At 62.2% G+C, this 21,509-nt stretch overlaps 2 protein-coding genes across 2 annotated transcripts in view; one reads left to right on the top strand and one right to left on the bottom strand.

Annotated features, from left to right (window-relative positions):
* Nucleotides 1-6,806, top strand: part of FLII (FLII actin remodeling protein) — a 28,780-nt gene extending 21,974 nt beyond the window's left edge. Inside the window, 10 exon segments of the mRNA XM_074965073.1 lie at nucleotides 442-581; nucleotides 808-895; nucleotides 897-1,055; nucleotides 1,756-1,910; nucleotides 2,041-2,101; nucleotides 2,941-3,069; nucleotides 3,316-3,422; nucleotides 3,837-3,942; nucleotides 4,290-4,355; nucleotides 4,803-6,806. Of these exon segments, the coding sequence (XP_074821174.1) occupies nucleotides 442-581; nucleotides 808-895; nucleotides 897-1,055; nucleotides 1,756-1,910; nucleotides 2,041-2,101; nucleotides 2,941-3,069; nucleotides 3,316-3,422; nucleotides 3,837-3,942; nucleotides 4,290-4,355; nucleotides 4,803-4,937 (1,146 nt within the window). The 3' untranslated portion in view covers nucleotides 4,938-6,806.
* A 1,801-nt stretch (nucleotides 6,807-8,607) lies between these two features.
* Nucleotides 8,608-21,509, bottom strand: part of LLGL1 (LLGL scribble cell polarity complex component 1) — a 72,118-nt gene continuing 59,216 nt past the window's right edge. Inside the window, exons 15-23 of the mRNA XM_074965074.1 lie at nucleotides 19,910-20,063; nucleotides 19,109-19,262; nucleotides 18,008-18,291; nucleotides 17,025-17,289; nucleotides 16,553-16,667; nucleotides 16,117-16,211; nucleotides 15,215-15,335; nucleotides 13,896-13,975; nucleotides 8,608-11,555 (exon numbers count right to left, since the gene is read on the bottom strand). Coding sequence (XP_074821175.1) covers nucleotides 13,897-13,975; nucleotides 15,215-15,335; nucleotides 16,117-16,211; nucleotides 16,553-16,667; nucleotides 17,025-17,289; nucleotides 18,008-18,291; nucleotides 19,109-19,262; nucleotides 19,910-20,063 — 1,267 coding nt within the window. The 3' untranslated portion in view covers nucleotides 8,608-11,555; nucleotide 13,896. The remainder of the gene's footprint in view (nucleotides 11,556-13,895; nucleotides 13,976-15,214; nucleotides 15,336-16,116; nucleotides 16,212-16,552; nucleotides 16,668-17,024; nucleotides 17,290-18,007; nucleotides 18,292-19,108; nucleotides 19,263-19,909; nucleotides 20,064-21,509) is intronic.

Below are 21,509 nucleotides of genomic sequence, written 5' to 3' on the forward strand. Positions count from 1 at the left end.
TTCCCAAACTGGGGTTCGCAGAACGTTGCGGGGGTTCACCAGAAAAATTTCACTAAGGGTGGCCAGGGGACCCCGGGTATTGGAGGCAGCAGGTGGGACCTGGTTGCAGGGCAGATGGCCCGAACCCCAGGGAGAGCGGAGCCGGGCAGTTGGGACCTGCAGCCCGAGCCCCGGCCGTCAGCGGGACCTGCAGCCCAAGCTCAGTTGACCGGTGGAAGCATTGGCCCCAGCCTCTGGGGGCCCTGGATCTCCCCTTATTTGGGAGAGGGTGTGGGGAAAAGGACATTGCAACCCCCCCACCCCCGACACACACACAATTCTCAGGACCAGGACTGGTCCCAGGGTCCCCTAGGCCGCCCTGCAGAGCGCTAACTGCCTGGCCAGCTTGCCTCCCGTTGCAACATCCTCCTAAGTGTGCGCATCTCTTGGCGTGGGGTGCAGGCAGAACAGCTGATGGAGGAGTGGAACGAGGACCTGGACGGCATGGAGGGCTTTGTCCTGGAGGGCAAGAAATTTGCTCGCCTGCCCGAAGAGGAGTTCGGACACTTCCACACACAGGATTGCTACGTCTTCCTGTGCAGGTAACACCCGCCCTGCCTTCTCTGGGCAGCTCTTGTGCCCCCCGCCACCTCCTTTCTCAGCTGTAAGAGCCCCCGTCCCTCTGGGTTGATCCTCTACCATCAGCCCCCCAAGCTCCTGAGTGGGTGTGACTGGGGCTGCTGGGGTGGGGAGAGCTCTGGGCTATGGTGGGACTGGGGCTGCCCTCCCCCCCCCACATCACTGGGATTCCCCCCCCCGTGCCGGCAGGTACTGGGTGCCGGTGGAGTACGAGGACGAGGCAGAGGAGAAGAAGAAGAAGAAGAGTGGTGGCAAAGGGGACGGAGAGGGAGGGGAGGGACGAGGAGGAGGAAGAGGAAGAGGAGAAGCAGCCAGAGGAAGATTTCCAGTGCATCGTGTACTTCTGGCAGGGGCGCGAGGCCTCCAACATGGGCTGGCTCACCTTCACCTTCAGCCTGCAGAAGAAATTCGAGAGCCTCTTCCCTGGCAAGCTGGAGGTGAGCTGGGAGCCTGATTTCCCCTGTCCCCAAGGGCCGCACCATGAGCTGGAAGCCTGAGCACCCCTCCGCTCTCAGGATCCAGCCTAGGAGCCCCAAGGCCCCTGCCCTATATATGCCCTCCCACGGACTAGGAGTCCCCCTTCCATACAGCCCCATGGGCCATACCACGAGCTGGGCTGTAGCAGGCGAAATCCCATTCCCCAAGGCCGTCTAGTCTCTCTGCTGCGTGGGGCGCCCTACGGCGGCGGCGAGTGGGGACAGGACATTACTCGCCCTTCTCCCAGCTGCAGGGCTCAGCCTTGGTGCCAGCAGGTGCTCCCGTTGGCTGGGGCAGACGATGCCGACCTGCCCTGGCTAACAGCGGAGGATCCAGCCTGGCTCCTGCAGGAGCCCATGAGGGTGATGCAGGCCCAGCCCCGTCCAGCTGGGGGTCCAGGCAAGTGGCTGGAGCATACAGCTGAGCCTTCATGGGGGTCAGGTGTGCTCCTGCACTCACCTGCAGGGGGCAGCCGGCTCCTCCTGTGGCTGCATCACAGAAGGCAGCTGGGGCAGGGTCCCCTTTGCACGTAGGTACCCAGGATGCTTTGCTAGCCGATGGCTCTCCGTCACTCGACGGGTCTGCACATGTCCCGGGGTCCCCTCCGCCGAGCATGAGCAAACTCCCTGGCCGCCTCTAACGCCATCCCCTTGCACCCAGGTCGTGCGCATGACCCAGCAGCAGGAGAACCCCAAGTTCCTGTCTCACTTCAAGAGGAAGTTCATCATCCACAAGGGCAAGAGGAAGTCCAAGGACAACAACCTGCAGCCCAGCCTGTACCACGTCCGCACCAACGGCAGTGCCCTCTGCACCCGGTGAGAGCCGGAGGAGCTGCTCTGCTAACCAGAGCTGCACCCTCGGAGGGGTGGAATGGGCCGGCCGTGCTGGGGTTCGGGGGGGATCCAGGCTGGGGCTGAGAACTCCTCCTCCTCTCGTCCCTTGCAGGTGCATCCAGATCAACACCGACTCCTGCCTGCTGAACTCGGAGTTCTGCTTCATCCTGAAGGTGAGCATCCCTGGGGCTAGGGTGCTGACCCCCCGCGCTCCGCTGTGGGCTCCCAGGGCTAGCACAGTCTCCAGCTGGGCCCGCTGCAGCGGCGGCTCATGCCACAGCCCAGGGTCCACACTGAGCGAGGACAAGGCGCCAAGAAGTGGGGTGGCCAAGGCCAAAAGTACCCCCCACCCTCTCTCTGCAGCTGGCTGCGTCGGTGGGGAGCCCGCTGCCCTCTCTTCTGGCACCACAGCAGCCCCTAGTGGGCAAAAGGGTGTAATTGCAGCACCTCCCCAGCAGAGTGGATTCTTCTGCGGGGGGACGTGAATTGTGAGCTTTTTTGTTTTAAAAGTGGGGGGCATGCCCCCCCCCCCCAGTTCCAGCACCCGTGAGCAAGGCTGACGAGGTGGAGTCCTTGGAAGCTCCCTGCTGCCACCTCTCTTGTCTTGACCTTGCTCCAGCACATGCCGCTCGTGGGCATCCTTCTCGTGGCTGGTCCGAGGAGGTGCCATGCATCCGTGGCTGCCCTTGAAGGTGCTGGTTGCCTGACATGTCCTCCCCACAGATCATGGGCAAGGAGCATCTAAGGGGGAAGAGGAATGGAAGCCTAGAGCTTGGGGGCAGAGGGAGTGGGGCAGGATAAGGACCCTGCATAGACTGGCTGGCAGAAGAACCTGGTTCGGATGCATGAAGTCACGTTGGGGGTGACCTTGGGAGCATCAAGCTGCTCTAAATGCCTGGTTTAAGCCAAAGCAGACTCCATCTGCTCCCACGTCTCCTCTCCTTACGCCGGGCTTCCCACCCAGCCCCAGGACTCTGCTTCTGCCACCCTGACCCATGCTCCCCTCCCCTAGGTGCCGTTCGAGAGCACCGACAACCAAGGCATCGTCTACACCTGGGTGGGCCGGGCCGCCGACCCTGAGGAGGCCAAGCTGGCCGAGGACATCATGAATCACATGTTCGACGACTCGTACAGCAAGCAGGTGAGGCAGGGCGGCGCCTCTGTGGGCGTGGCCCAGGGGCTGGTTCTCAGTGGCGCTCCATGCCAGACGGGCAAGGCTGGTCTAGCCAGCGCCAGCCAGCCCCTGCCCTGGGGTGCAGCCAGGGAGAGCTCGGTCCTCTCCCTGCCTCTGATCCCAGAGCCCAAGGGGAGGAGACGACTTGGGATCCGACTGAAACCCTCCAGCCCCCACGCGGGCGCACCCTGACCCCTCCGCTCTGTGTGCCAGGTGATAAACGAAGGGGAGGAGCCGGAGAACTTCTTCTGGGTTGGCATCGGGGGCCAGAAGGCCTACGACGAAGACGCCGACTACATGAAGTACTCGCGGCTGTTCAGGTGCGTGCCGGCAGCTGCTGTCCCCAGGGCCCTGCAGGGAGGGAGCTGTCACCACGGGCAGAGCCTCCGCTGGCTAGACAGGTCCCCGGCTGGCATACGTTCGCTGGGTGCCTGTTCCAAACACGGGCTTGCACGTCTCCCGTCTCCTGCTCGGCCTGCTCCTTAAGCCACCAGGGCCATCTCTTACCAATTTGGGCTGGCCAAGTGGGGAGGAAACCTTAGGCACTGTGACATGCTGCCCACTGGACGGGTAGAGCTTGGGAAAACGTTCCCCAGTGCTTGGCTGAGACCTGACAAACTCATGACCACTGGGAGCCTGTCCGCAGTCTGGCGCCCAGGATTTGCCCTGGACAGCTGGGCCGGCCCGGGGCAGGGCACGCCCCTCGCTAACAGCAGTTTGGCTCTCCACTGCAGGTGCTCCAATGAGAAGGGCTATTTCGCCGTGTCGGAGAAGTGCTCTGATTTCTGCCAGGATGACCTGGCGGATGACGACATCATGCTGCTGGACAACGGCCGGGAGGTGAGTTTCCAGGGCCTGGCGCCCCCCCCGGTGCGGAATGGGGAGGGGGCTGTAGTCACGTGATCGTCCTCAGTAACTCTTCTGCATCCAGCAGCTGGGCCGAGGCTCCCTGGTAGGGAACCTCTCTCTGGAACCCCAGAGAATCCGGTCTCTCCCCCAGACCCTTCCAGCTGGGCTCCCTGGCCCAGATCCTCCCACTTCCAGGAGGTGTTAGATGCCGCGTGAGGCCCTGCCCATGTGCTGCGAAGAATGAGCCAGGCCTGGGTGTTCTGCAGCGTATCTGCTCGTCCCGTCTCGCTCTCTGACCAGTGCAGCCCTAACCCTGCTCTCTCTGCTGTTCCCTGCAGGTTTACATGTGGGTGGGAACCCAGACGAGCCAGGTGGAAATCAAGCTGAGCTTGAAAGCTTGCCAGGTAAGGGCCAGACCCAGGGCTGGGGATTGCCCCGGAGCGTCTCTAAAAGCTTCCCTGGCTCTGAATGAAAGCCACAGTGCAAGGAGGGGTGAGGGGAGACAAGCTCTGAGAGCCCCCTAGGGGTAGGGGGATTCTACTGCCCTGGCACATGGTTCCTGGGGGGTGGCTCCAGCAGCTTGGCCCGTTCCCCTTGAAACGCTGCAGCATCTGCCCCTTGCCCTGACTCCCGCTGGGGCATGGGGCTGTGCCTCCATCGGCCCCTGGGGATGAAGTTTGGCCCCTGCTGGCACAGTGGAAGGCTTGGTGGTTGAGGGGCTGAAGCCCCCGGCTGCAAACCCAGCAGCCCTAGCTCCCTGGGGCCTCCTCCCAGTTCCTGCAATAGGAACAGAGCAGGAGCTGGCCTTGGGGGGCCAGTGCCTGAGGCTGCCCCCCCCCCCCTCCTTTCAGGTGTACATCCAGCACATGCGCTCGAAGGCGGCCGAGCACCCCCGGAAGCTGCGCCTGGTGCGGAAAGGCAACGAGCCCCATCCCTTCACCCGCTGCTTCCACGCCTGGGGCGTCTTCCGCAAGCCGCCCGCCTAAGGAGCCGCGGGGGAGCACCTGCCCTGCGAGGGCCGCCGGGCCATGGAGAGCACTGGCTCCCACAGGGGAGGAACAGAAACTGCCTCCGCCTCGATGGCGGCCTGCCCCACCCCTCCTCCCCGCTGCTTTGCTGCTGCCTCTCGCTCTGGGGCTGGTTCCTAGCCGTGGGCTTGGCCCCAGCCCGGCCCGGAGCTGCCCGTCTCCCGGAGAGACGCCCCGCATTGCTGAAGCTCCGTGACTAAAGCGGCCTGGCCTGTGTGGCTGGAGAGGGCTGTAAACTTTGCACCTCACCTGCCCCTGAAGAGGCAAGGCCCAGCCCACTCTGCTCTGGTACCAGCTCCTGTGGCCGAAGGGGGGCTGAGGGCAGGATCAGCCTGTCGCACAGTGTAACAGACCGGGCATGACGGCTGTAGTGGGCTGATAACCTTATTTCTTCCCCTGCCAATGCGTGAGGGGCTTTGGGTGCTTTCGGCCAGCAGGCAGGGGCAGAATTTGGGGCACAGTGCCTCCAGGGAAAGGAGCCAAGCCGGGGCCAAGGGGGGAACTCAGCTCGATGCAGCAGAGGCTGGGTGCTCTTAGCTGACTCAGTGGCTCTGGAGAAGTGGCTGGAGCTTCCTGCAGAGGGAATGCAGGTCAACCCGGGGCCTAGAGCCAGCTCAGAGAGCATGGAGGGAGCCCTCACCCAGGCAGCGGGAGCAGTGGGTACAAAGTTTATCATCCCCAAGGGTACACAAGCACCAGGAAAGCCCCAGCTCTCCAAGGGGAGGCTGCAGCTGTGTTTAAAATCCCAGCCCAACCCCCCCGAAGTAGCTGGCCCCTAGGAGAGCAGTGGCCTGGGGCTAGCCTGCACCTCACACTTGTAAGTCCCCCGCCTGGCGTATGCTGCCTGCAGCAGCCTGGCTCTTTACCCTCATGCAACCAAGGCTGTGTGCTCTGCCTGCCAAAGGCACAAACCACAGTTTGGTACCAGCTGCCTATTGATTTTCAGTGGGCAGGAGGTGCCGTTCACCTCCCTTCACTCACTGCCTGTGCTCTAGGGCCTACATGCCCATGGCCATGCTGCTGAGCTGGCCTCTGAGATTGCAGATGGGGGAGAGGAGTGTTGCACCCCAGGGAGAGGAGTGTTGCACCCCCCCAGCCAAGCCTTAAAGAACCCCAGTGCTGGCTGCTACTGCTCATTCTTCCTGAGGGCAGGAGCCAGCCTGGGGCTCTGAGGGACGCTAAGAGGCGGGCGGGGGCTTTGCTGCTGTCATGCAGCATGAAGTCAGGCAGCCAGACTTGGGAGTGGCTCCAGCAGGGATGTGCAAACAGGATCCATCCAGGCAAGCACCAGCTGGCACCCATGAGTGGCCCCAGCACCTGCTGGCCTAGTCAGCAGTGCAGGTTCCCAGCGCCTGTCTCCTGCCCCGTGCTGAGCCTTGAAGCCTGCTCTTGTGGTGGCCAGTGCAGGCCCGTAGGGGGCACTGTAATACTACTGAGGACACCTGGGTTTTAGCACAGACCTTTCTGAGCAGTCCCCACCTGCTGCAGCTACTGGAACCAGCTGGCTGGATCCCCTGCGCTAGGACAGTGCCACTTGCAGAGCCGTAGGAGAGGGTTTAAATGCCATCCCCCCACCACCGCCTCTTTGCACTCAAGGTCAAGAAGCACATTTTGCACTCAGAGCCCCCCCCTCACAGTGACTGTAAGCGCCGGCTCTGCTGGCGCAGCCCTGGGCCTGGATGCTGCGTTCTGTATCATATCAATAAAGATTGCACTTCACCAAGCCTGGTCACACACTCCCGTTTAATTTGTGGAAATGGCTTAAAGACTTCAAGTTACAGAGAATCCACCATGTGCTGAGGCCAGAGGTCAGGGGACTGTTACAGGAGTGGGATCAGGGCTCTGGGGCCTGCACAGTGCAGCAGGTCACACCAGATCAGGGGTGGGAAGTGGGGGCTGCAGCTTGCCCCGCTCCAGCCCGTGAGCCACTCTGTGTGGCTCCCAGAAGCAGTGGCATGTCCCACCTCCATCTCCTATGCACAGGGGCAGCCAGGGGGCTCTGCTCTGCACACTGCCCCCACCCCAAGCACCACCTCCATTGGCCAAGAACCAGTGGGAGCTGCAGGGGTGATGCGGACTGGACAGCACACAGAGGCACCTGACTGCACCTCCACAAAGGAGTCGGAGGGGGGAACATGCTGCTGCTTCTGGGAGCCAGTTGACATAAGCACCACCTGCAGCTGTGATTGTCCTCTGCACCACTTGGTCCCAGCCCAGAGCACCTCCTGCACCCCAACTGCCCCACCCCAGAGCCTGCACCCCCAGCCAGAGCCCACACCCCAACCCCAATTTCATGAGCATTCATGGCCCACTGTACAATTTCTATACCCAGATGTGGCCCTCAGGCCAAAAAGTTTGCCCACCCCTGGACTAGATGGTCCCTTCTGACCTCAGCTGCTGTGAGTTGGTGAAGGCTGGCTTTAGCCATGCCCAGCTGGGCTTCCTAACCAGTGAGGAGCTGAACAGGGGGTGGGGATGGCTTGCCTTTCGACCGCTTCCCTTTCTCCACAGCACAGGGCTACTAGAAGGTTTGGCCACAATCCAAGGCTGCTGCTTACCTGGGCATGTGGTTTTCCATTTTAACCTGGGGGGTGTGCAGCATTGGGGGCTGCACAGGGCCCTGCCTCTTCTTCCTCTGAGTGCAAACAGCAGCCTCGTGTGTGCAGGGCACATGCTCAGCCCCATGCTGAGCGGTGGAAAGGACCATGCATGCAGGCTCTGGCTGAGAGCCCCCCTAGCCCCATGCCCTGCATCTCCCCAGCTGCTATGGCTTTAGCCAAGCCAGACAAACCCCTCCCCACTCCCCTTTGAAAGCAGCTGGTTTCCCTACTAGCCCCCACCCTGCCCAGCATAGAAGGGGCTGTGCATTAACCTCACCCCAGGGCTGCCCCAATGGCCATCCCAGCACCCGGCCTTTGGCGCCCAGGTTAGCGATGGCCCATCCGTTCAGAGCAGGAAGATGAAGCGCAAGGGAAAGAGGAGCCAGGTGGTGAACAGCCAGGACCAGCCTGGTGGGGGCAGGGACCAACACCCAGGTCCTAGGGCTTGTAGGTACAGAGGGGAAGGGGAGGAGGCAGCGTCCTGCCCCAGTAGGAGGCATTGCATGTCCCGGGCTGTGCTCTGGGGGGAGGGGGGATCTGTGCAAGACAGAGCCAGCTGCCTCCTCCAGGAGTGAATGTTGCAGGGAGAACAGGCAAAGTTTAACCCTCTCCTCTCCTAGCACCAGGTACCTTGTGCTGCCAGGCTGCAGCCCAGGCTCGGCTGCTCCCTGGGCAGATCCCAGCCTCCTGGCTGGAGTGCAGCGACCCTCAAGCACAGGGCTTCTGCTGCCCGACCCACCCACCCCCAGATCCCGCTTGTAGAGGGAGGGAAACGCTCAGAGGGGTGTGAGCAGGGACAGGCACAGCCACAGCTAAGAGATATTAAATGCTTTATTTTCAATATTAAAAACCAGTATTTCGTAACTAGACAATGCTAAATTCATCTTACCAAAAAGACACAGGGGGGACGTTCTACAGGGGCTATTAGAACCCCACAGGGCTGGGTTAGACTGCAGGGGACCCCATGGCACATGGCGACTACATTTCTCCCCCCCTCCTGCCCCCAACCCCCCCCACCCCCCCGGATCTCGTACCAAAACAGCCGTACAAAGTATCGGTTCCGGCAGCAAAGGTCGAGTGTAGAAAAATACTATTCGCACACAGAGCCGGGTGGGGTCCAGAGAGTTTGTGCCGTTCAGATTCTTCCTCTGCCCCCAGCCCAGCCAGTTCCTTCAAAGACTCAAAGTATCAGCCGCTGACCAACCAAGCCCCCATCCCACCCCCGACACGCTGCCGAGTAACAGTGTTCGCTCTCTTGGTACCAGGCTCAGATTCAGGGACATGCACCTCCCAAAGAGCCGCAGAGAGAACCGGGGTGGGCCCAGAGCTGGTTTGGCACCAGGGGCCATGTGACAAGGCAGCCAGGTGCCATTCCCAGGCTGGCCGAGGGGAGATGGGCATTTGCTCGCACTGGTAAGAGGTGGGGCTGCTGACCCATAAAGGCATGGTGAGGGGGCTGCAGTGGGATGCCCCCATCCCAGCCCTTGTAACTCCTACAACAGCTCAGGTACCAGGGCCTTCAGGCCTCCGGGAGTCAGGGCCGAACAGGCCCTTTGGCACTTTGGAAAGAGGAAAGCAGCCTGGATCAGGCACTGATGGGGTACGGCATTCGCTCTATCCCGGGCCTGCCTTGGTCTCCAGCTCCAGGCCTCCAGCCCTTGCAATGGGGGGGGCGGGGGGAACCAATGCCTACCAGTGACACTGGGAGCAAGTGCGCACCCTGGACACAAGAGAGAGCTCGGGGGCTAAAGCTTGGTTCCACCAACAGCTGACCTGGCTGCGAGATTCCCCCCCCCCCAGTGGGAAGAACAGAGCGGAGCAGGGGATATTCCCCAGCCACGAATGGAGAGCTCAAAGCAGAGAGATGGCAGCCAACCCAGATTTTAGCCCTGGGCCCGGCTTGTTCAGTTCCGCTTCCTCCTTCCCAGCCCCGCAGGGAGAGGCTTTGCCATAACGCTCCGAAGGCTGGAGCGTTCAGCCCCAGGAGAGCCCAAGCCAGCTGGCCCCTTCGGTCCCAGAAGTCACCTTCCAATCCAGTTTAGAGACAGGAATCCCCAGCGGCCACCGTGCTTTGCTCTACACCCCAGCTCAGAGCAACTAAGGAAACTAATACTGCTGGAAACGGGACCGACCCCTCAACAGCTGCTCAGGGTGAGCTCTTCAGTGCTGTCTCTGGGCCTCCCCCCATCCCTCAATTTTAGGTTTGACCAAGTCAAAACAAACCATCTTCAACATTCACCGAGCCGCCCCCAGCCCCATCCAAAAGCCTCGTCCCACCCGTGCAGCAGCGCTGAAGGGAAAACAGGATCCTAAGGAAATGGATTAAAATATCCCCGCTGAAACGGGCCGGTCTGCCAGGAACAAGCCTTTTGATCGACAGGCACCTGTACTTCCGCTGCCTGGGAATGAACGTCCCTGACCGGCAGCCACCTTTCAGCCCAGTGGACGGGGAAGTTTCAAATGCCACATGGGGTTAAAAGCATAACTTGGGCCAGGGGCTGTCGGGTGGCCCCTGTTAAAAGCAGGCTGCGTGGGAAGCCACTTCAGAGGAGGCTTTGCCCCGAAGCGGCAGGAGTTGGCTGGACCCGTGTCTTATTGCAAAGCCTGGTTGAAACCAGAGGAAGAGAGCCCTCCTCCAGCAGAACTCAGGCCCTGTCTCACACCGGGCTGAGGTGGTGAGCAGCCCGTAAATTCACAACTGCATGGAAATGGCCTTAGCGCAGGCCGGCAAACGTCTCGGGCCGTTTTCGTCCAGAGGCGTCGGAAACCAAAGTGCGTAATCGCCAGGACCGGTTTCCAGAGGTGCCGGGCACTTGCAGCCACTGGTGAGCTCAAGAGACAGCTGCTCAGCACCGCAATGAAGGGGCGGGAAGAGTCTACAGCCCCTTGTTTTGGCATCTGCCTCTTAGGCACGCCTGTTTGAAGGCACTGGCCTTGGGTCACCCACACCTGGATCAGCATGGCAAGGTCCCATCTTGGGCGAGCCGTGCCTGGTGCTGACTGGCTCTGTCCCGGTCTCCTTCATTTAAAGGTGTTCCAAGGGGGGTGGGGGGGGGAAAGCCAGCTGGAGCCAGCTGTGAAGATGGAAGATGAAGGCCCCTAGAGGCAACCAGGCCCCTAAAATAATGGCTGCTAACCCAGAGCAGGAACTTGGCTCTCCTGCCCCCCAGGAGGAGGGAAAGGTGCTAGGAAGGGAGCTGGACCCTAGCGTGGCTGATTCACCTCCAGTGCCAGTGAGACGCTCTGGAGTTTATTTGGGGGGGCGGGGGGAGAAATGCCGTCAACACCACTGAGAAATCAATATCAATCCGGTATTGAGCAAGAGGGCCCCCTAGTGGCAGACCGGTGTTAAGGCGAGTCCAGCCAGCGCTCACAGACTTACCATCTGCGGCAGGCCAGCCGGTTCCGAGGAAAGTCGAAGTATTGGAAGAGCTGCTCGAGAGAGGAGTAAACATGTAAACGCTCCCCCAGGCCAAGCAATGTCCCTATCCCCCCGCCCCCCACCCCAGATCAGAGTCCTTCTGGGAGCTCAGCAGAGGAGAAGGGGAAAAAACAACCCCAAACCAGACTGTGTCCAACTCTCCCCCCAGGAGTCCATGTGAGGCTGCACTCCAGCAATGGGGTCCCTGGAGATGGATGCATTCCCTCCCGGTCTAGGCCAGGCGGAAGCAGCGATCTCACCCCGCAGCCCCAGGTCCGGTTTTTGCTTTGGGGGGGGGTGGGGGGCAAGAGCTGTAGTGTTGCAGTGCGCTGGGCCCGCTGGCAGAAGGCGGCTCGGCTCGGCGGAGAGAGAACCTTCGAACCGGGGCGGAGCGGTGGGGGGCGGCGTCATGCTCCAGCTTCCCGGCCGGATGTTAGAGAGGAGGCGAGTCTAAGTTATGCGGAGGGTCTCTGGGGAGAAGTGGAGCCGACAGCTTGGCTCAGTCAAGTCTTGTGTCCGTGGAATCCAGGCGCGGGAGACGAGCCGGCACGGTCCCTACAAAGAGCACATGGAAATCAGTACAGCATCCCAGGCGTGATACTCCAGGGCACTCCTGTCCATTACACTACTAGCCTGGGTGCAGTTGGGTGTGTGTGGGGGGGAGGGAGCGAGCAGGGGACGGGAGATGCCCCCCGCCCCCTCCCCCGGGTTATAGGCAGCTTTCAAGCAGTCTCACCCACCCTCCGTTTAGGATTGGGGGCGGGTTGTTTTTAAACTCCGGCTTTAAGATTCAAGGTTCATTCCCCACTGCCGACGACCAACCCATGGGCATAGCCTTAAAGTTCTCCCAGGAACAGAACAAAGGACCGTGCTGTCCCCAGGCCTGCACGAGTGCAGTACAAGGCTCTCCAGCTGAGCCCTGCCTTGCAGGGCTCCACAGAACCAGCCCGGAGGCTCCCCCAGAGCACACCATCCCCCTCCCTGCAGGAGCACATGCTGCCCGTTATTAAACCTAGAAGATCCCCTGGGGGCCAGCCATTAACTTAACACACTGCCTTTAACAACGCACTGCCCAGCTGCCTTTATTAAACGAGGAAATGATGCAAGACACAATTGCAGCAGCTCCCCAAACTACATTAAGGCCCTAAATGGAGCATTGCAAACTGCCCCATGGGGGCAGCAGAGGCCCCTTGGGAGTAGGGATACCTGGAACAGGGTGCAACATCTCAGCGCACTTGGGGACCTGCATTGCTCCCATTTCACAGCTGGGGAAACAGGACCGTAGCTTGGCCAGGAACAGGACCCAGGAATCCTGATTCCAAGCCCAATGCTCAATCCACTAGCCTGCAGCAGCCCCGAGGGGGCCAGCGAGCAAGGAGGGGCGAGGGGTTGACTCACGGGTGCACGGAGCGGATCAGGCGTTTCGTAACGGAAACGTTGAACGCCAGCGATCCCCAAGGGACGGGAATTCTGCCTCTCGACCCGCTCTGTCACTGCAGTCGTTTATCCAGGCCAGTCCTGCTGACCTGGGCCCCTACAGATACCATGCTGCAGCCCGGACACGTGGTAGGGAGTTGGGGAAGGCTGGGGGGGCCCCCGCCTCATGGCAAGCACCCCTGCATCAGCGCATGCGAACAGAGCAGGATTTCAGCTTGGAGGGGCGACTGGGTGATCTGGAGCACAGGCCTCCCCAGACTGGAGCAGAGCTGCCGGCCATCTGGGCCAGCGCCCTGTCTGACAGCATCAGGCAGACGAGGGGTAACCTGCCCCCAACCCTCAGTAGAGGGGAGGCTATCGCTTCCCACAGGCTACACCAGAAGTCACCCCTTACCCGGTTAACAATTGCGGGAGGGAACAAATCCATGGCCTTTACATGGACGTTAGCCGACCCCTCAACTCTACCACACTGAGGGCAGTAAGCATGACCCTCATTTTAGAGGGGGGAAACTGAGGCAGGGCAGTTTAACAACTGGCTCCAGGACACAGAAGGAATCTGAGCGTGGACTGGGAAGCAGGAGTTGCAGCCCAGCTCTGTGCTCAGGCCACACCTCTAAGTATTGCGGTGTGCATGAGGGGGATGCTGCCCTCTGCTGGATGGAATCAGGAGCGCTCAACTCATGGTCATAGTCCCTATACTGACAGATTCTCCCTTAGAAGAGGTGGCTGGAGCCTCAGAGTTCTAGCCTTGCCACTGCCTTGCTGCTCCCTCCAGCAGTTTGGGGCCTGGAGGTTTTAAGGGCAGCCCCCAGCCCATCCAGAGCCCAGGGCAGCCCAGCTCTGTTGTTCAGCCACTGGGGTCTGGCGCAGCCTTGCTCTGCATGGGGGCGGGGGAGGAGTCTCCCAGCTGCCACCGCCTGGCGCAGGTTGGCGGGCAGCTTTCCCCGAGGGCTGGCCAGGCCGGGCACATAATGGAGCCATTCACCACGCTCACAGGGCACCAAGCTGGGGACACCGACTCCGCTCCCATGTCCGTCGTCTGGGTAGGAGCCTCCCTAGGTGCAGTGCAGACGCTGGGGCCCTGCTTCCTACAGGGGGTTCCAGCGCTGGGCAGTGCCACGTGCCCAGCTAACCGGGCCCTGCACCTCAAGGAGATCCAGTATGGCTGCCTCCCAGGGGCAACCACACAGCCTCACCCGAAGCCCAGCAGAGCCCGGCCCAGGTTCCCCGGCCACGGGTGCCGGAGGGGGACAGACAGCCAGGCTCCACAGCGAGCAGAACAAGCCAGGTGCAGGGCTCCAGCGGCCTGGTGGAACAGGCAACACCAGCAGAGAGGCTCCCTGAGCGAGCTTTCACCAGGGCCTAGGGACTCAGGGCGCGGGAGAGCGTGGCACCAGGGTCCACTGCACCAAGCCCTGCCACACTCGCAGAGCAAGAACCCCCTGCCTCCCCGCGCACCTCATTTAATCAGGATCCCCGGAGAGTGGGCCTCCTCCTCGCTCACATTCCTCAGGTTCCTCTCCGCTTCCTCCGAGGAGCTGGAAGACAGACACGCTGACACAGACCGTTCCGGTCCCAGGCACGGCCGGGAGCTGGCCCAGAGACGCCCCCCAGCTGCTGGGCCAGCACGGCCGAGCGAAGAGCTCCTGGGCTCCGGACACCCCCCAGCCTCCCGGACGTTAAGGGCAAGCCAAGACGACCCATTGCTCCCGCTTGGCAGGGGATGCTGGTCGAATCACCCACCTGCACGTGCCCCACCAGAGCAGGACAACGCAGGCCCGCATCCGAGGCCAAACGTGGGACGCGCCAAGCAGCTTCCCCGCGAACGGAGACAGCTGGGTCTGGGGACGGAGTCCAGCTGCTTGGGAAGGTCCCCGCCCCCAGTCGCTCCCGTGGACGCCCGCTGGAGAGGCCGACTGGGCAGGATCACTGAGCTGCCCGCGGAGATGAGCTCTCCGGGTCTTGGCTGTGCACTGAAGCCTCTCATCTTAAGGAGCGAGGCTCCCGCAGCACTGCGTGCAGACAGCGAACTAGCTCACGAGCGGGTCCAAGGCCAGCCGTGTTGTTGGCCAGGGCTGATTCCAGGCTGTGGTATGCACAGAGCGACCCTGGCTGGGGCAGGAGGCCTTCCAGCATTGCACAAACCCAGCTCCATGGGGGGAGGGAGAGGGGGGAGGGAGGGAGAAGTGCACACATGCGCTGGGACCCCCTTGACTGGCCTTATCTCAGGCTCTCCATGCGCCTGGCCAAGGGGCTCCCAGCAGAGAGGCTGCATTGTCCGTACAGCCCGGGTTTGACTAGGGTGCGGGACCCTTATAGCTAGGGACCGGGGAGGTGGGCCCTGGGGAAGAGACCAGGGTGAAAATCCTCTGCCACCCTCAAGGCGCAGTATGGCTAGTGGTTTCACCACCTCTCCCATCCAACACTGCAGAGAGCTCTGGCCTCAGGGTGGGCAGCTCTGTGCACGCACAGCGCCCCCCGGAGGAGCGCAGGCATCATCTCACCGGATTCCAGTTGCAAGCAGCTTGCGATAATCAAGTGCGCGCTTCGATCCCTCGGCACGGCCGGGCAGGGCTGCGTGCGGGGAAGGTGAACAAAGCCACTGGAGCCTGGGAGACGGGGAACTCCTCTGTCTTGAAAACATCTCCAGCCTAGATGGTGACTATGCCCAAGGAGCAACAACAGCACAGCTGATGCTGCTAGGCCCCAGAGCGGAGCCCTCCAGCCGAGAACACTCAGGCTCGTGGCACCAGTGACTTCCCAGAGCCCAAACTTACGCCAGGAAATCTTTCACTTCCTCCACAGTGATGTCCCCAGTGGTGTCCAGGGGGCTCTCCGGGCTGTTCGGCGAGTCGGTGGGCGCCGGGGAGAAGGCAGCCTGGGGTTCCTCAGGCGTCCCTGGAGGAGACCACACGCAGCACTGGGGTTGGTTCCAGGACACACCTCATGGTGCCAGCCCAGCTAGAGGGCAGGCCGGGCATCTGCACCCCAGGCCAGCAGAGCAAGGAGCTGACGGCTCCCCTGGACAACACCCCCTGCCCTCAGAGACAGCACATCTGGAGCCGTGCCAATGATGCCCGTGCCTCTTCCTTTGCCAGGAGCGTCCCGACTGCCAGCACCCATGGGACGAGCCTTCCTGCAGGACCCAAACTGTCCCAGCAGCTGTTCGGACCCGGGGCAGGGAGGTCCCCGGTCCACAAGACGGGGTGTGCTTTGGGCCAAGCGGGACGGCTCACTCTGCCAGGCTGCACTCCGGCCTCCTGGCTATCAGCAGGGCACCCAGCTGCCAGCCTGTCGGAGGGGTCCACTTTGGCAGAGGGTCTTTGGGCTGGAGATGCTGCATGCACTGGAGAGGGGAAGAAATCCACCACCCAGCAACTCTTCATCCCACCACAGGCCAGGGAGAGACCCAGTCCCCTTAGGCAGCTAGAGTCCACTGTCTTCCCAGGGGCTTTAGGAAGGAGAAGGGCAGCCTTGCAGCGAAAAGCACAAGGATCCTCCTCTGCCATGATCCCCACAGATCTTAGCCGAGTCCCAACCCCCCATGCCTCGGTTTCCCCCATCTGTATCACCGGGCAGCGGAGGCCTGGCCGGCTGGGAAGCCCAGCTCCGCCAGCAGTACACCAAGCCCCTCAGCGGAAGGCCAGAGCGGTTCAGAGAGTCAGAGCCGTTTCCTTACGGGTGCCGTCGCCGGGGGAGCCGTTCGCCTCAGAGCCCTGCAGCACGGGAGTCCCGTTGGCCTGCGTCAGTTTCGGTGTCCCGGTGAAACTGGGGCTGACGAGCAAGGAGAGAGAGTTATTTCCGTCACCACCAGTTCCCAGCCTGCTGGGGGGAGGGCAGCAAAGTGGGGAGAGGGGGCACTTTGCTGCAGGGGACCGAACTGCAGACAGGCCCACAGTCACCCCCAGCTCGACAGAGGGCAGGGCCTTTGGGATCTAGGGGCAGTTAGCCAGCTGCTCAGGGACTCAGAGGGGCCATGACACCGGCAGCAGCCAGTTTGCTTCAGACCAGCGGTGCTGGGAGCCTGCTCACGCCCAGCATTCCCCACCAGTGACACCCTGCTTAAGGCAGCAGCAGCTTGCAGTTCCTGCAGCCCGGGCGGCCGGCCGGCCTACCTGAGACAGGTGGTGCCGTGGCGCCGGACGAGCTCCAGCGAGCAGAGCGGCTCTGTGATGTTCCGGGCGCTCAGGGAGAATCGCTCGAACTCGGAAGGCGAGATCAGGTAGAAGCCTGGGGAGAGGGAGCCCAGAGAGACTCAACAGCAGGCACCCACTCGGACAGATTAACCAGGGCGGCTTATGCTCTCCTGGCATCTCAATGTACCAGCAGGATCTCAGTGCACCAGCTCCCCCAAGAACTGCCCCGGCTCAGCAGGGAGGAGATCAGGGCCCCACTGCACAGACGGAGAGTCCCTGCCAGCCAAGAGATGAGAGGGCAGCTCCCAGGTCCCAGCCCAGCGCTCTACCCACTGCGCAGCACCGTCTCCCACACCGGGGTAGCCTGGAGCGAAGCGAATGGAGCCGAAGGAGCCCAAGCCAGGAATCCATGTCCCGGCCACCGCCAGTCCCACCAGCGCGGCGCGCTCACCTTGCCCATGCTTGGTGAAGACACAGGAGGCGATGCCGCTGATGTCCTCCTTGCGGATGCAGTCGTAGTGCACCTGCGGCCGCAGGCCGGGCACCGTGAAGATGTGGATGTCCCCCAGGTTGGTGAGGCATGCCAAGCCGTTCTCCGTGTAGTCCTCGCACGCCAGGCTGGTGAAGCTCACCAGCGCCACCTTCCGCACCCGGCAGCCCTCGTGGGCCGTCAGCTTGAACTTGGTCTTGGCGCTGACTTTTGGCAGCGTGAACACCTGGGTCAAGGCGGAGAGCAAGCCGGCTCGAGAGCAGAGACCCAGTCCTGCCTCCCCACCCCACTGCTATGGGGCAAGGGACCCATGTTGTGTGTGTCCACAAGCTTCATAGGGGCCCTAACGACAGGCCGGCTGAGTCTTACCGGCAAGGATCAAGGCCGGTCAGGTGTACCAGGGCGCTAGCCATCAGCAGCGGCAATGGCTGTGTGAGTATGCCATGTCCACGCCCTTCACTAGCCCACGGCCACCAGCCTAGAAACCTAGAGAGCCCATGGCTGGCTTAAAGGGATCATTCTCCCAAGGGGGAGGCCGCTGCCCTGCTGGGTTAAGAAGCGTGTTCCCGAGAGCCAGGCCCAGCTCCAAGGGAAGTGTGGTCTGTGGAAAGGCCCAGGCCCCGGACGCCCACTTCTTTTAGAGCTGAAATGCCCTGCACCCAAGCCGGGGCATTTCATCTCTGAAAAAGTCACAGCCGAGCCCTTGGCTCCTGCCACAACGTGGTTCCACCCAAGCCAGGGTTTGCTATGTCTGCCCTCCCCCCTGCCAGACACCCCTTTCCCTTGGGAATGGGAACGTCCCCACGGGAGAAGCCGGCAGGAGGCAGCGTCTCCCGCTACCGACGCCACCCGGGTCAGGGTAACGGTGGCAAAAGGCCGCAGCTCGGCAGGGTTCCCACGCGGGACAGCACGAGACGCAGCCATCGGCCCCTCCCCTCTCTTACCTTGAACTGCTCCTCCGAGGCGATGAGCACAGAATGGCTGCCCTGCATGTCAGGGGCTTTGGCCAGGTCCCGGGACACCTCGTAGGGCTCCGGGAGAGGGTTCCCCCGCCCGTCCAGGACCGCGATCGACACCACCGGCGCCCTGTGCATCAGCTGGATCTCCTTGCCCAGCACCGCTTCCACCGAGCGCTCCGAGAACTTCTCCTGGGACGGGACCTCCAGGGCGTAGGCGAACACGGAGCCCGAGTTGGTCCCAGCCCACATGGTGGGCCCGTGGTGTGCGGCTGAGGAGCAGGGGGAAAGCAGCAGCATTAGCAGGACTGCGCAGAGGTGCTGGGGAGCCCGGGCCACCGCAAAAGCCAGACCACTGAAGGGTGGCCCCAGGGCGAGGAAGACACCTCACCCCACAGCAGTGTTTTCTATCCCACGGGGCTGGGCCTGGCTCCCCATTCCGGACACTGCAACCGGGCACACGGGGTCACAGTGCCACTCAGCTTTGTGCCGGGCCATTCTGTTTGGGGGCCCTCGCAAATGGGGGACTCCAGAGCAAACTGCCTCCCACCAGGCAGCCCTGAGTATTAGCACATCATCAACCCACACCAGAGCCCCAGAAGCAACCCGGGTCAAGCCGCGCTTTCTGAGCCCAGGGTCTTTAGCACTGGCCAGTCTACTGACCAAAGAAAGAACTGCACAAGGCAGTGCTAGCCTGGGGAACTCTCTGCCACATGGTTTTACTGAAGTAAGCAGGGTTTAAAGATTAGACCTTTCTATGGAGTAGGAACTCTCTCTCTGCAATGCTACTAGACAGCATAGCTAGAAACGATATTAATCCTCATGTCTCAGGGTGTAAGGTGAGAACCAGACAAGGTTAGGAAGAAAGTGCCCCTGCTTCTCAGTACAGTGCTGTACCAGCTGGGGATCAGGGGTGTTGAACGCCTGCCTCTTGGGCATCTTGTATTCAGGGATGTGCAGACAGGGGGGTCCAGCCAGGGGAGCTGTAGGTCTAGCTCAGCATGGCAGGGCTTGTGCCAACAGGCCGCACGGGACCCCCTTCCTGGCTGCCCGGTTGTATTCCCACTCAGAGCTGCGGCCAGGCCTTACCGTCTCGGAGGAAGGTATCAGCGAAGTACAAGCAGCGTACCACCCCCGAGAGCGAATCGTCGGTCGACCGGGGCTCGATCCGCCTCTGCACAGGGGTCATCTCCACATCGGTGGGGCCGGCCTGCTCGGCCAGCTGGGCATTGGCTTCCTGCACCTGCGGGAGGAGACACCAGTCCCGTGAACAGCCTGGATTCCAGGGGTCAACTTCCTCCCTCCATCAGCTAGGGAGCAGCCCCGCAGGACAGCCCCTCCTGGGGTCCCTGAGAGAGAGCAGGGGACCCTCCAGGTTCTGGGAGTTAGTGCTAAGCTATGAGGCAGCGCAGGATAGTCAGGGCACTAGTCAGAGACGTGGAAGGTTCAATTCTCTCCTCTGCCACAGACTTCCTGTGGAAACTTGGGCAGGTCACTTAGCCGCTCCGGGCCTCAGTTTCCCTTTGCCCAGAAGACGTGCACCGAAGAAAAGCAGGAGCAGGGACTCTGCTTGGTTTATACATTAGAAACTCAGGCCCCACCGGCCCTGGGCGACGCTACTGAGTGGAGGCGGCAAGGAAGCAGCTGCAAGGGACAGGGAAGGGGCAGTTTTATTTTTAAACGGTCTGACGAACACCCTGCTCCGTTCACATCTCACCCCAGTGCTTCTTCGAATGCACTCGGGACAAAGGACGTCTGTGTCAAAGAGCCAACCCGCCGCCCTGGCAGTTCAGGTATGAGAGGTCACCGCCCCTCTCCCGGGGACGCCCCCACCCCAGGGGGCAGGCGCAGGATGGGACAGTCCCCCACCGTGCCCCGCCCTGCGGTTACCTTGCTGGAGGAGCTGTTGGCAACGACTCTCTTCTTGCCGGAGACTCTGCTTTTGCGGATCCTGCGGAAGGACTGGCGCAGGGACTTCTTCAGAGACTTCACTCGGGAGAGGGGCCCCTCCATGGCCAGGGAGTCGTTGGGGTGGAGCGTGCACCTGCAGCATCACGGACAGCTGCTCAGCGCCAGCCAGGGCCTCGCCGCGGTCTGGGGTGCAGGAGTGGGGAGCCCCGAGGACTGGCCATGTTCACAGAGGGGAAGACTCGTTCCCGGCCTTCTCCCCAACCGTGCCAATGCCTAGCTCTGCCCTGGCGGCTCGGCAGGGCCTGCCATGTAGACCCCCCGCGAATGTCACTTGGAACAGGCAGTTATCAGGTAACCCACAAAGACGGGGAACTGGGACTAGAACCCTCCCGCCTCAGCTCCTCCGAGGCCTCCTCAGTAAGGCCCCTCTGTGGGCTGTGCCCACCCGAGGGCACCTCTCAGCCACCCCAGGACAGTAGGATCGGGCGTCCCCAGGGTAGCCCCTTTCATCCCAGAGCACTCAGTGACGTGGCTGTAGGGGGCTCAGCCCCGAGCAGCCTGGCTAGCGGATGCACCCTGGGTCCGGCTGGGACACCGTGTCCAGAACACACTCCACAAGCGTTCGAGCGGACAAGCCAGTCAGGACCCCCAGGCGCTCCCTGGTCAGCACCTGCTGCCCCCCAGTCAAGGAACTGCTCCATCGAGGGACCCTCTTCCTGGCCACGCTCCCACAACGGGGCACTGCCCCATATGGTGCTCTGCCCCCCGGCTGCAGCAGGAGAAGGAACAGCCCTCCCAGTGACATCTGGAGAGGTTCCCGACACAAGGACAGAGCAGCGGCCGCCGGGCGGGGGGAGATGGACAGCTCTGCCCTGGGGAGTGACAGCGGGGGGCGTGGGCCCTGCCGCAGAGTCACCCCTCCCCCCCAAGCAAGCCCAGGCAGCCACACCCGCTCTGCGGGAGGCAGGAGAGCGGCAGCAGAGGGGGGTGAAACCCCCAGGGCACCTGCTGGTCTGTTCCAAGCCTCGTCAGCACGGTAACGGGGTCGGGAGATCCCTCAGCCACAGCCTCTGCTCGGCCTAGAGTCAGGATACCTGGGCTCCCCCACTGGCAAGCAGGGACACTGCTCGCCTACCCAACCCCCCTTCGTTCCACAGCAGCGGTAAGGAGCCCAGAATAGCTCCGAAGGCAGGAGATCAGTACGAGCCGAGCACTGGACGACTGCTGGGGACCACTGGCGGCACGTGGACAAGCCAGCCGGAGGCCGCAGCATTGCACGGGACCATCCCCTGGCAAGCTGCAGCTCCCACTTCGCTGAGCCGAGTCCCCTAGGACTTAGGTGTGCATGGGAAAGGGACCAGCCTCACAAGGTTTAAACCTCCCTCCGCCCCACTCATGGGTCAACGTGCCCCCTGCCAGCTCATTATCTCAGCTTCTCCCAGTACAGCACCGGGCTGTGGCCACTACCCCCAGTCAAGGGCTAAAGGGTTCCCAGGGAGAATCCTTGGCCCTGCTCCTTGCAGCGGGGAGTAGAGGGCTGCTGTGGGACAGGACGGTGCCCCTCCCTGAGCACAGGGGA

Source organism: Natator depressus, chromosome 10 (genome assembly GCF_965152275.1).
Source record: "Natator depressus isolate rNatDep1 chromosome 10, rNatDep2.hap1, whole genome shotgun sequence".
Taxonomy (NCBI): Eukaryota; Metazoa; Chordata; order Testudines; family Cheloniidae; genus Natator; species Natator depressus.